The sequence below is a fragment of the Saccostrea cucullata genome, unplaced genomic scaffold, assembly GCF_032062105.1.
Source record: "Saccostrea cucullata isolate Sc308-1 unplaced genomic scaffold, CSIRO_AGI_Scuc_v1 ctg318, whole genome shotgun sequence".
Taxonomy (NCBI): Eukaryota; Metazoa; Mollusca; class Bivalvia; order Ostreida; family Ostreidae; genus Saccostrea; species Saccostrea cuccullata.
In genome coordinates this window covers 84,963-98,363 of record NW_026929462.1, presented here as the reverse complement: position 1 = coordinate 98,363, position 13,401 = coordinate 84,963, and the positions used below count along the sequence as shown (strand labels likewise).

General features: G+C 31.3%; 1 protein-coding gene across 1 annotated transcript; it reads left to right on the top strand.

The window, feature by feature from the left end:
- The first annotated feature begins 323 nt into the window (after positions 1-323).
- On the top strand, positions 324-11,396 carry LOC134280932 (leucine-rich repeat-containing protein 17-like). Its single transcript, XM_062763380.1, has 3 exons — positions 324-355; positions 10,040-10,111; positions 11,321-11,396. The coding sequence occupies exons 1-3, from the start codon at positions 324-326 to the stop codon at positions 11,394-11,396; spliced, it is 180 nt and encodes a 59-aa protein (XP_062619364.1).
- Positions 11,397-13,401: the final 2,005 nt, after the last annotated feature.

The window sequence follows — 13,401 nt, the reverse complement described above, 5'->3', positions numbered from 1 at the left end:
TTTTATATAATTTCAAATTAAATGCCATGAAAATAATCTATTTTCTAAATAATTCTAGAGTCGTAAAAATCGCGGGAAAAAGTTAAAATTGATTATGAGTTCATAATGAATCAAAAAGATAGTCTTCCGTCATCTCCTAGATATTGACCTAAAATTACGTATTAGTATATCACTATATATGAGATGGTATGAGCGATCGGAAAAAATAAAAGGTATCGAACTTCACGCATTTTTTACCATAAAATCGAATTCTTTGTTTTATCTTTAGCTTTCAACTTCGTTTCTAAACGATGTTTCAAACATTGTTTTGTTAAGTGATAAATATGGCTTACATCAAAAGGCAAGGAGACAAAAGGTAACTGTCAATAAAGTCTGTGTAATGCATCTTTAAAAAAAAATGATCCGTAGTGAAATTTCTAAAAAAAGAAAAAAACTGTAAAGGCATACAGATCCAATGCGTGTCCTTTAGGAATGAATTTAATAGCTACCCAATTGCAAGTTATACTCTATAAACTAAGTTTGAGTAGTTTACGCTATTTGCTCCAGCCCAGATTATACCACTATGAATTGGGTAGTTGTTAAATTCATTCCTCATTATTTAATTTTTCATTCTGATATATTAGAATTAATAAAAGTTATGTTTTGAAAATGACATATATTAAAAGTAATGTCAGGCGAATTGATACATTTTTTTTACATAATTGATTGCGACGTATGCAACACTGATTATTATGCAATAGATACTAATTCTTCATCCATGCAAATGACTCATACCAACCAAAATTAAATTATATTAAAATAGTGAAGATTTAAAGACAATGTGTAAAAACAAAAGTCCAGGTAGTGATGGTTTTACAAAAGAACTTTCTAAGTATTCTGGGGAAAATTGGGTCATTTTTGGAGACCACGTATTCCAGCAATCTATTGGAATTCCCATGGGTACAAATTGCGCTCTGTTATAAGCAGACTTATCCTTATATTCATTTGAAACAGGATATATGCAAAATCTTCTGCGTGAAAAGAAGAAAACACTTGCAGTGGCCTTCAACTCTACATTTAGATATATCGACGACGTATTGTCAATTCCCATTCCTACGTGGATACCATATATCCTGGTGAGCTTGAGATAAAAGATACAACAGAGTCCGACACTTCTGTTTCATACTTGGATATTTTACTTGAAAAAGACAATAATGGTAATCTTACAACCAAACTATATGATAAACGTGATGACTTTAACTTTTCTATCGTCAACTTCCCTTACTTATTCAGCAATATATCGTCATCACCTGCATACGGAGTATATATATCTCAGTTGATTCGATACGCAAGAGCATGAAGGAAATAACGAACATAAATCAATCTCAACGTCCAACGTACATTAAACAATATACAAAATAAGAGCAGAGCAAACACGGACCTCCAAAACATCAGACGTAGGATCAGGTGCCATGGAAGAGTGAGCATCCCCTGACGACCGGTCACACCCACTGTGTGCTCGTTGTCATGATCAGGAAATAACGAAAAATATCCGTTGTCAATTCAGTGTATAAATAAATAATGGACTAGCAATTGGTATGAAAAACGTTGGTCAGCATTTGACTCAATGATAAATTGTATTTGCTGACAAGGTCATTGTATCGACCATAGAATTTACGAAATGATGACTTTAAACGAGACTGTTGATATTCTTGTTTCATCAACTTGCTTGTCAATAATTTACCTCTTTTAAGAAATTGTTCATACGTAGAGCACGCTCTTGCGTATCGAATCAACTATGATATATATACTCCGTATGCAGGTGATGCAGGTATATTGCTGCATTAGTAAGGGAAGTTGACGATAGAAAAGTTAAAGTCATCACGTTTATCAAATAGCTTGGTTGTTAGATTACCATTAGTGTCTTTTTCAAGTAACATATCCAAGTATGAAGCAGAAGTGTCGGACTCTGTGGAATCTTTTATCTCAAGCTCACCAGGATATATTGTGTCGACATAGGAATGGAAATTTTCATTATTAATTGACAATACGTCGTCGATATATCTAAATGTCGACTTGAAGGCCACAGCAAGTGTTTTCTTCTTTTCACGCATAAGATTTTGCATAAATTCTGCTTCATATGAATAGAAAAATAAGTCTGCTAATAACGGAGCGCAATTTGTACCCATGGGATTTCCAATAGATTGTTGGAATACTTGGTCTCCAAATATCACATAAATATTGTCAATCAGAAACTCAAGCATCTTCTTGATGTCAACTTCAGAGTACTTATGTGTGCAATCAGAACCTGATTTAACAAAATAATTTTTCAAATGACCAATGACAAGGTAAGTAAATTTACGAGTTCCATTTTTGTTGAAGAAGCAGCTATCAATGACATCAAAGAGACTGGATTTTAATGTGTCGTGAGGAATTGTTGTGTATAAAGATGAAAAGTCTTAAGTTTTTAAGCTGTTGATTTAAAGTCTTGGGATTTCAAATTGTCCAAAAGTTCTTTAGAATTTTTAAGTATCCACATCTGATTTACACCACTTCTTGAATATATAGATGTACAGTACTCTTGAAGTTTTTCCTTCACTACTGTCAATATTTTAGTGAGAAGTAACGAAAGAGTATTGGTTGAACATTTACTGGAACCTGCAATGTACATGTATCTTTGTTTGTAAGGATTCTTATGAAGTTTCGGAATCCAATATATATAAGGAGTTCAAATTCATTTTGGCTCTGTGGAATATTAAAAGTATTCAAAACCGACAGGTGATTTTGAAGAATTTCTTCCTTAGAAAGAGAAGTATGAGTATAAGTAGGGTTACCACTTGTAGAATTAAATCCAAGTTCTTCTAGAATGGAATTTATATAATGAGCCTTACAAACGAAGACAATGCTGTTACCTGCTTTGTCAGCAGAACCAGTACGTACTGATCGTGTAATCTATCTAATTCTTTTTTCACTTCTGGTTTCTTGAACACAGAAGGATAGATTGTTTTCATTTTTCCCCTCAGTCTTTTAATACGTGAATTTAACATGGATCTGATACATTTAAATCATTCAGACAAGGTGTCAATGTCTTCTTTTTCATATCTGGCCCATCGTCTGGCGTAATTTTCAACAGAATCCATAATATTTATGAAATACCGACGCCAGTTGAAGGATCAGGGTTCCTTATATTTAGGACCTTTTAAAATTATTGATCTAAGGTCCTCACTAGTTACTAAATTTACGTCACCTGTAATAACGTGTCCAGCAGGGCTATAGTTATAGGGCGAAGAAGAACATGAACACGAAGGGGGATTATTTTTCTGATAGTCGATATCCAGGCCATGTAAAGTGTATTTGTAATTGAAAAGTTTTGAAGCAATGGTCGATGTATATTTGTAGGAAATACAAGGTGTAGTCTTTAACTTGAAATATGGTGGAATACAAGACTAGACCCTTTTGTGAGTAAGAATATTATTTATATTAACCGCGTCAATTCCTTTATTGGCATATTGAAGTTTAAGGAAAAGACGGATTGTTTTAGCTGCATTTTCTTCCGTGAAACGTGCGGATTTAAAAAGCCCATGATATGCAATATCCATAATCACCGATCCGAGCCTATATTCAGGTGACGAGGAATCTAAAATTGGATGTTCCTTGGCCTTTTCGAGAAGAATATTTAAAAGTTTCATAGGGACAGAGTAAAGTTTTGTTCGAATATGATGTAAACAGTTGATTTACATAAGGCAGTAATGAATCAAAAGAGACGTCGTGTATTGCAGGTTTATTCTACAAGCGATGTCCATGAATACGCTTACGTCTCTGAGAATTGTTAAAAAGTCCCATCACATTTACATTATTACACTGCGGGCACGAAAGATTTCCAACACTATCGACATTGTCATTAAATCCATAGAGAAAGGCTGTCCCTAGTTTCCTAATCCAAAAGCATGCTTTACGTACAAAAAAAATTCTAAAACGAGGTAAATTATTGACAAGCAAGTTGATGAAACAAGAATATCAGCAGTCTTTTTTAAAGTCATCATTTTGTAAGTACTATGGTCGATACAATGGCATTGTCAACAAATACAATTTATCATTGAGTCAAGTGCTGAACGACGTTTTTATACCAATTGTTAGTCCATTATTTATATACTGAATTGACGACAGGATTTTTTTCGTTATTTCCTGATCATGACAAGGAGCACACGGTGTGTGTGACCTTTCGGCAGGGGATGCTCACTCTTCCATGGCACCTGATCCTACGTCTGATGTTTCGGGGGTCCGTGTTTGCTGTGCTCTTATTTTGTATTGTTTAATGGACTTTTAGACTGAATACTGTTCGTTTTCTCCATATCCTTCTTTAGTATCCTCGTTGTAGAATGGCTATGAGAGAAGAGGATTTTCTTCCCCCCAAAAACGAGGAATAATTACCTTCTGGCAAAAAAAGAAGAAAAAAGTATAAAGAACAGGGCTCATTATTGGTCATGTATAACCTGAAATTATATCATGCTGCTTAGTGGTACAATATCATTAAGCGTTGCAATGCAATGCTGTAAAACATAAATCATCGTTATCATAAATAGTTGATATGCTCATCCACTTAACATTATTCTTTCATTCTTTGAGTTCAGAAGTTGTTGTATCGTAATGGAAAATGTATCAGACTCTCAGACTATCAGACTCTCGAGCAGAAGGCAATGGCTCGATCTGCTCTTCTCCATTTTATTTTTCTTACATTAACATTTTCTTACATTTTGTTTGATCGGAAAATAGATTAGGTTAATGCTTTTATATAAGGAACACGTGAAATAAATACAGGGTTGGGGTGACCGGTCGGCACACGATCCTACTGCTGATGTTTTAAAGGCCCGACTTTGCTCTGCTCCAAAAAGTGTATCGTTTAATGGATATTTGAGCTTGGATACTGTTCGTTTTCTCAATAGATTTCATTAGGTATACCATATCATTATCAGTAAATACTATGTGCTTTGTACGGTAAGCTTTATTACTTCTTACAACAAATATTTTGCGAACATTGAACCGCCATTAATACGAATAGATTCAATCCATCCAAAGGATAAAGGCCTTATGTAGATTCGGAGTCTCTCAAATCATGCCTTTAACTACCTTTATCTTTCTGATTTCAAACTTACCCACTTTCTAATACAGCACGCTAAACAATGCTATTTGTTATTCTAATGAACAGAATGCTGAGTTAATTCTCACTGGGTCAATCTTGTTCAGGGCATTGTGGGATAATGAGGCCCTCGTGGTAATATTTACATACTAATATACCCGTCAGAAAAAAGTAAGCTTTTCAATACCCAAATTACGTAGTATCCAAACATAAATGAGTTCATTTCTTAAATTTTCAATAATCTTCATTTCTTAACATTCACAGTAATATCTATTTGAATGGATTTAAGCTACGAAAATAACGGATTTTTGGACATTTACTGATTATACATGTATGCTTTAGATGTATATAAAAACGTATAAAAGGTCTAAATAAGAGATTCCTTATGGAAAAAAGAAAAGAAAATCACTAAAAACGTAACAAAAAAAGACCGGTGATTTGTGGTTGTCATATTTTTTTTTATCAAGAACGAATGTTAAATCTGTTATATATTTTGGTTGCGAAAAATGTATTTAAGTATTTGTAATAAAATGCATCTGTATACAAGCAGAATAATTGGGGAAATAAAAACGCATGAAAAATGAATGCATAAGAAGAATTTTATCGAGCCAGGACATGGTAGTTTTATCACCCCAGGTATGAGCAATCATGACACAACAACTTTATATTTATTGCCCAAGAACAGGAAATAATATTTCATAGTATACAACTCTAGGAATCTGTGACTTTCCTGTTTGATATTTATAACATATCACGAAGAACGTCTGTTAGCCACTTTTAATAGTTAAATATAACTCTTAAAGGTTGAAAGTTCACTTTCTATGTTTGTGTTATCGAGGGGCATGAATCTGAATGAAGCACCAGTGAAACAACGTAAAATCCCATTCAGAATATTAATCAAAACCAGGATCGAAATTCTGCATCATAGATTTAATTTTGGCTAAAGTGAGTAGATTTATTTAGTTAGCACGGCACATATATATTTTGTATTCTACCAAAAAAGTATACAGTAAACAAATTAAGTTTATATTTGGCTTTTGTAAATCATTAGATTAGTAACGGTGATCATAGACCTACAATAAAATCTATTCAGATCATGCATTAACGAAAGAGAAAATGATGTCAATAAAGCAAAATTTGTATTACTAATGTAGAATATCCGTATTCAGTTGTATCTACAGGATGAGAAGATCCTCAACAAATGCACGAAAGTGTTTGTCTTAGTACGGCAAATCTACAGTTTGATACAAGTCGTCAGAGACATAGCATACAAGTTTGAAAGATGCATTTCACACTGTGGGTGTTGGTTTTCAGTGGTTTTCTATTTGAATCTATGATAGAGGCCTGTACTCCGTGTTCATGTCCAATGTCCGCTTTGTGTTCTGGAAAATTTGCCAATTGCATCAGAAAATCATTAACCGAAGTGCCTTCTACTCTTCCCAACGACACATGTGATTTGTAAGTAATTGGGTATATAAAGCATCTCTTGTTTGGTGTAATTAATAAAAGAGGAATATGTTGTCTCATACCTTTAATTAAGATTTTAGACAACATAAGCCGTGTTAATGAAACATGGTCTTGCATGAAAAAAGAAAGATATAAAATAAACCACTGAAGTTTTCAAAAATTAATTTATCGATTTCAACATTTTATTTTCGTTCTTTGCAATCCTGACATTAATGATTTTGAATTAACAATAAAAGATATATTATACCGTTTACTTGTAGATCTATTGCATATCTTTCACACAATCCACCTTTATTTCAAATATTCACTATTATTTTAATAATTTAATTTTAGTTGTAACACGTCATTCAATTGGTTAAACGGTTTTATCCATTTTGTATAGCATAACTTGCCAACGTCACGATGAGTTACGTCAAAAACGTATTACTCCGCTTGACGTTAAGTTTGAAAATATGCGATATTTGAAGCCCTTTTGCGAAGGCAAAAATGGAAAAATTGTCTTATTGTCTACACTGAAATTAAATTATAAGAAATGAAGCTTATTTCAACTTATGTTATACGATATAACATAACTTGGGACAGTTTACCCTTTTCTATAAACCGCTTCGCGGTTTAAAAAGCGTAAACTGCTCAAGTTATGTTATATCGTATAACATAAGTTGAAATAAACTTCATTCCTTAAGGTGGAATATCCCTCTGATAAGAGAGATAACTCTTCTGATAAGAGAGATAACTTTCTGCAGACATTTTGTCATGAGATTCAGTGAATTGTCATGACAGAGCTTACAAATTTCATTCATAGAAACATTTTCAAGTCATCTCCATCAAGCCTGTTTTATCGTACAGATGTTTACCTCTAATTTCTATTGCTAGCCTTTTGCAATTATTTATTAATTATTTTTAAAAGTTTACCTTAAACATTTATACTCAGTTCCTTTAAACGGTGTAAATTAAGAAAATTCTATCACCTAACGTATAAGTCTTTTAATTGTACAGAAATTTCAGATGCAGAATTGTTTATAAACATTCAATTAATATTTTGTTTTATTAAAAATTATTTTCAAGGGCGATAATGGAACGATAACTCTTGTTTATGAATGTGTGTTATTTTACATGCAGAGAAAACAATTTGATATTCTGGTTTAAAAAGCAACGCTTCAGTATGTTTTCTAACGGGAATTAGATAGGTATAAGAGTAAATATTATTTTTATATATACCTCATACTTCTAATTTAATTGTGAGATGAAAAATAATTGATCTTCCTATTTTCCATATCAAATTTTCTTCAAATCATGATTTGACATATTATTGATTTCTGAAAGAATAAACAACGCTTCATACTTCAAACTATTTCCCATTTGAATTTAATGATATAGTTGTTGCTGAAAATCAATGTTTGGAATTTTAAAAAAAATCGTGAAATTTGGAACAGAGGGATATTGCCCCTTAAATAATTTCTTATAGCCACTCAGAATTTTCTTTTGACACTTTGAAAAATGAATTTTGAAAGAATGATTGTAGGATTCTTATTAGAAAGTGAAAATAACTTAAGTCCAATTCCGTTCTGACTAAACAAGGCTCAGAAAGGCATGACTATCCAGATCGCATTTAAAAAACTTTTAACCTATGAATATTTGTAAGGATACGTATAGATGTAGAACTCTAAAAGAATTAATTAAAAGAAACTTTCTACAATAACAAGTCAAGGTGTATAGAAAGATAAAATGCAACTATCAAACATTTTTTTTTGGCTTATATATCTATTGCTTTGTAGAAATTAAGTTTCTTTTCCAAATCCAGTTCAGAATTCTTTTAGATTTTATAATTACAAAACTAGACTGACTGATCCCTTCCCCCTTTTCTAAGAAAGTTTTGGAGAATGGTTCACATGTTCCTATTCCCGTTAAATAGTTCCCGTTCAGTTAAGGTGTTTATATGTTTTTTTTTTTTGTGTATTTTTCATCACCTTTTTAGAAATATGAGAAGATTATGTAAGGCAATTCCACCCTCCTTTGATGTCATTGGTTTTTGCAAAAAAAAATTTGAATTAAATGCATATCCAGAAGAACAATATATTTTTGAAGAATGATTTTCCATAGGTGAAATGATAAATACTGTTAAGTAGAAGGATTAAAAAATTCTTATTTTATTCAGTTGTTCGATTTTAAAAACATGTTGAAAATTGCGATAACTCCTACTCAAGTAGCATCATTCAGGCATTTTCTTTTTTGTACTTCTAATGTAAAAAAGTTTTTCTGATTTTCACAAATAAAAGGTCTTATAAGTTGCAAGTATTTTGGAATTTTCAGCATCAGAATTATGCATTCAAGGATAACGTTTGCTCAGTTTTCAGAAATCAGAAAGAAAATGTTATAAAAAATTGTTCTAAATGGATAAAATAACTAACTTTTATCTCAATATCAATTTAAAAATTTGATATTTATTATTTGAAGAAAATATACAGGAACAAACGTCAATGTATGGTACTGCAGAGGAAATTCGGACTAAATTTTTAATTTTTCATTTTTCGTCAAAATTTTTATTTCTTGCAATATTAATCACAAAGTAAAGGTCACATATATTTCAAAAGATCCTTTTGCAATTATTATATGCGTTAAAGCTCATAAATTATTTCAATTAATTGAATGCAATGAAATAAAGAAATTCAAAAATATGTACAAAAACCATTTCAGACAACATATATTAATTATTTGATTATTGACCCAATATAATATCAATACCAAGAGAATAGGGGTAACGAAAGTAACCTGGGGCTATAAATGAAATAGAATTCTTATCAGTCAGATTTTTGTAATATTCGATTAAAAATGGGGAAAAATATAAATATGACAGAGGAAATTCGGACTGTCATAATTACCACGTTTATGGCCCAAACTCTAATAATTTCTTTATATGAAGCAACGCTGTTCCATTGCTTTCATATTTCATTATTTAAAGAGTTTTGTTGCTTGTAATATTTTGTGAGTGAAGAAAAAAAGGCCATATAGTGCGAAAAATTGAGGTGTTTCCCGAGAAATACACATTGGCCACTTGCATGAAAACGAGGTTAATGACCTAGTTATTTGAAACTGAAATTTAACATAATGTGCAAAAGGTGGTCTTTCGTTCTTATCAGTGGAATTTTTAGTCATCTGAGTAAAAGTATACTTTAAAAAAGTTTTTCCATAGTAGTTATATATGATACTGTTCACAAAAAAGTGCATTTTTTTATGTTGACATATGCTTCTGTTTATTTACGTCTCCAATCAGAAAACATGTGGCGACCACTCCTTTTTTGGTAATATTTGGTAAATTTAAACTTAATTCAATGAAAATGTATTAAATTTTTGTACTTTATACAATTCAAATTGTGACGGAAGGACCTTAGGCAGTTTTCGGCACTTCAAAAAACAAAAACAATTGCTCTTGACATTACCTCTTTATTGTTTTTTTAGATCTCTATACAACAACCAGATTACTATAATAAGGAACAACGCATTTAATGGTCTGGCGAACATAAAGACTATGTAAGTTTTATTTCTCTGAATGGCTAGCCCAGTGTATTCCTTGTTAATTTTATGTATTAATGTATGGCATTGTGACGTTAGTAGAAGTTATCAATCTGATAATTTTCTCTTATCTGTTTTTTTTCTGAAAGAATGAAGGAACAATTATTTAACATGAGTTCTTGTGAGTTTTTCTTAGTGTTATTAAATATTTGCCTGAACAGAAATAAGGAACATTATGACGTAAATAATAAAGACATGGAGATAACGAACAGTATTCAATCTCAAAGTACAAAAACAATATAAAACAATACAAAAAAGGGCAGAGAAAACACGGATTTCGAAACATCAGAGGTGGGATCAGGTGCCATGGAGGAGTGAGCATCCCCGCCGACAGGTCACATCCGCTGCGTGCTCCTTGTCATAATCAGGAAACAAGGGAAGAAATCCGTCGTCAATTCAGTGTATAAATAATGGAGTAACAATTGGTATGAAAAACGCCAGTCAGCATGTGACTAAGTGATAAATTGTATTTGCTGACAAGGTCATTGTATTGACCATAGAACTTACGATATGATGACTTTAAACGAGAGTGCTGATATTCTTGTTTCATCAACATGTAACTCACTTCAATCATATGAAAATGTGTATATGAGTATTATCATTGAACAATTAAGGATTTAGAAATTAATTAGGTTAATGGAATATGTAGTACAGATGACCGAATAAATTAGTGAAGGTTAAACGTGTTAATATTAGCATTATTGAATACGGAGCGTTTTTCAGCATATTTCAGCATTTTAAATAATTCCAAATGTACCGTTGGTTACCAATTACTTAGAGATATATTCTAAACAATTTCTTTATAGTATAAGTGACATCAATGTGTCATGTTTTTGTGAGAATGGTTTTTTTGCTTCTTCTAGTTTTTATTAAGCCACAGTCAAGATTTAAAGTGACTAAAAATTTCGATTTTTCAAACTTTTCCGGCTGTTGTCATAGCAACCAAGAAAAATAGCAACGAAATTTTGTTTGATATTTGTTTCTGGTGTAAAGTTCTAATCATTGGTGAAGTTTCATCAAAATCGGTGTCCATGGCAACGAAGTTAAAGTGGTTACAGATAATGGCTATTAATATTTGATAAACCTGCGTTGACATTGTGAGGCAAGTAAGTATTATTAACAAATACTAACGCCTTACATTTGAGATCCACTCTTTATATTTTTCAGAGATCTAGAGAGTAACAATATAAGTACAATAGAGGCCAACGCGTTCAACGGTTTGACAAAGTTAGAGAGGTTGTAAGTTTGTTATTTAAAAATAATTTAACTTCATTTGTAACACATCATTAGATTGGTTTGTATACCATAACTTGCCTACGTCACATTGAGTTACGTCAAACATGTATTGCTCCGCTTGACGTTAACGTTTAAAATATGCTATATTTAAAGACTTTTCCCGAAGAAAAGAATGGAAAGATTGAATCATTGTCTACATTGAAATTAAATCATAAGAAAAGAAGCTTATTTCAACTTATGTTACACGATAGAACATAACTTGGGGCAGTTTACGCTTTATAAACCGCGATGCTGAAATAACATTCGTTCCTTAAATATTTTTAAAGATTTCAATCCCTCGAAATATAACATTTTGTGCATTGATTCATTCAATGATTTGACAAAATTAAAGAGAGACTGTAAAATCGTTGTTTAACATATTTTTGAGATATTTATATTCCAAACTATAATATTCTGTGCACTGATTTTTAAATGACTCTTAGTAGTTTATAAAGCGTTGACTGCCTCAATCCAATACATAATAATAAGTAATTTGAATGAATTAGCTCTTTGGAGTTGGTAGAAATTAGCTACGTGATAATTTACTAATATCTTTTTTTTCTGAAAGAATGAATGAACAGTTATTTTGCATTAAAAATGCTCTTGTGATTTACACATACTTTTCACTGTTTGTAGAGTTCTGGCAGACAACACATTGATTTCAATAAAGGATAACACGTTCAATGGTTTGACGAACTTGCAGAGTTTGTAAGTTTTATTACTAACAGTTCTTTACCAGATTTATTTTTGAGTATCAGTCCAACAATGTACAATATACTGTAAAAAAAAAATTACATTGAACAATTAAGGTTTCAAAAGAATAATTAGGTTAATGTTGGATACGTATGGCGGATTACCGACTAAATTAGTTGGGATTGTTCTTGTTAATATTTAATTAACCTGTGTTGGCAATGCGAGGATATTGAGGATTTTGCACGTAATTATTTATTTTGATTATTATAATTTTGTTTATAAAGTAATTTTTTTTATGAAATCCTAAGATGATAAATACTTGTACTAAACATCCACTCCTTACAATTTCTCTTAGGATTCTATACGACAGCAATGTAACCATAATTAAAGATACTAGTAATGCACTTAGTAATTGACAAAATTAGAAATGTTGTATTTTCGTCATATAAATTTTTTTCTGGAATATAATTCTTCAAAACTATATTATCCCGTGTATTAATTCATTCAATGATTTGCCAAAATGTGAAAACAACATGTGTGTTCATTGTTTATAACATTTTTGAAATAACAAACGTCCAAACAATGACATTCTATGCATTTATTTTTCAATGACTTTCGGCAATCTATAAAAAGTCCACCAACCCAGTGTATACCTTGTAAATGTCATGTATATGCATCGTGAAACTAAGAAATAATCCACGTGATAATTCACTCTTGTCTGGGTTTTTTTTCTAATAAAATGAAGGAACATTTAGTTTGCATAAAAAAGCTTGCTCTTGACATACAGTGTTTTTTTTTTTAGAGATATGCGCGAGAACAAGATAACAACCATCAAGGAAAACACATTCACTGGGTTATCGAACGTAGAGAAATTGTAAGTTTCAGCAGAGTGGATTACGGGCGGACCAATCCCCTAAAGTATAATACACTGTATACATGTATATACCGTATAAGTACAATTTCTAGCGAGGATTTTATATTGGCATTATTAGCGAGGATGCACTGATAGCTAAAAATAAATATCGCTAAAAATTAATTGCCTTTTATTTGTAATAGCTTATTAAGTGTGCAGTTTAAAATCGCTAAAATAACCTCTCTAAAAATAAATTACCAGTTTTTAAGGGCAAATCGCTAAATTTGCGTCTCGCAAAAAATTCCGCTTATACGGTATATATATATATATATATATATATATATATATATATATATATATATATATATATATATATATATATATATATATATATATATATATATATATATATATATATATATATATA

Coding starts and splice junctions, on each gene's coding strand:
- LOC134280932 (XM_062763380.1), top strand. CDS start 324: ATGGCTTACATCAAAAGGCAAGGAGACAAAAG. Junction 356..10,039: donor AAAAGGCAAGGAGACAAAAG/GTAACTGTCAAT, acceptor TTGTTTTTTTAG/ATCTCTATACAACAACCAGA. Junction 10,112..11,320: donor CTGGCGAACATAAAGACTAT/GTAAGTTTTATT, acceptor TATATTTTTCAG/AGATCTAGAGAGTAACAATA.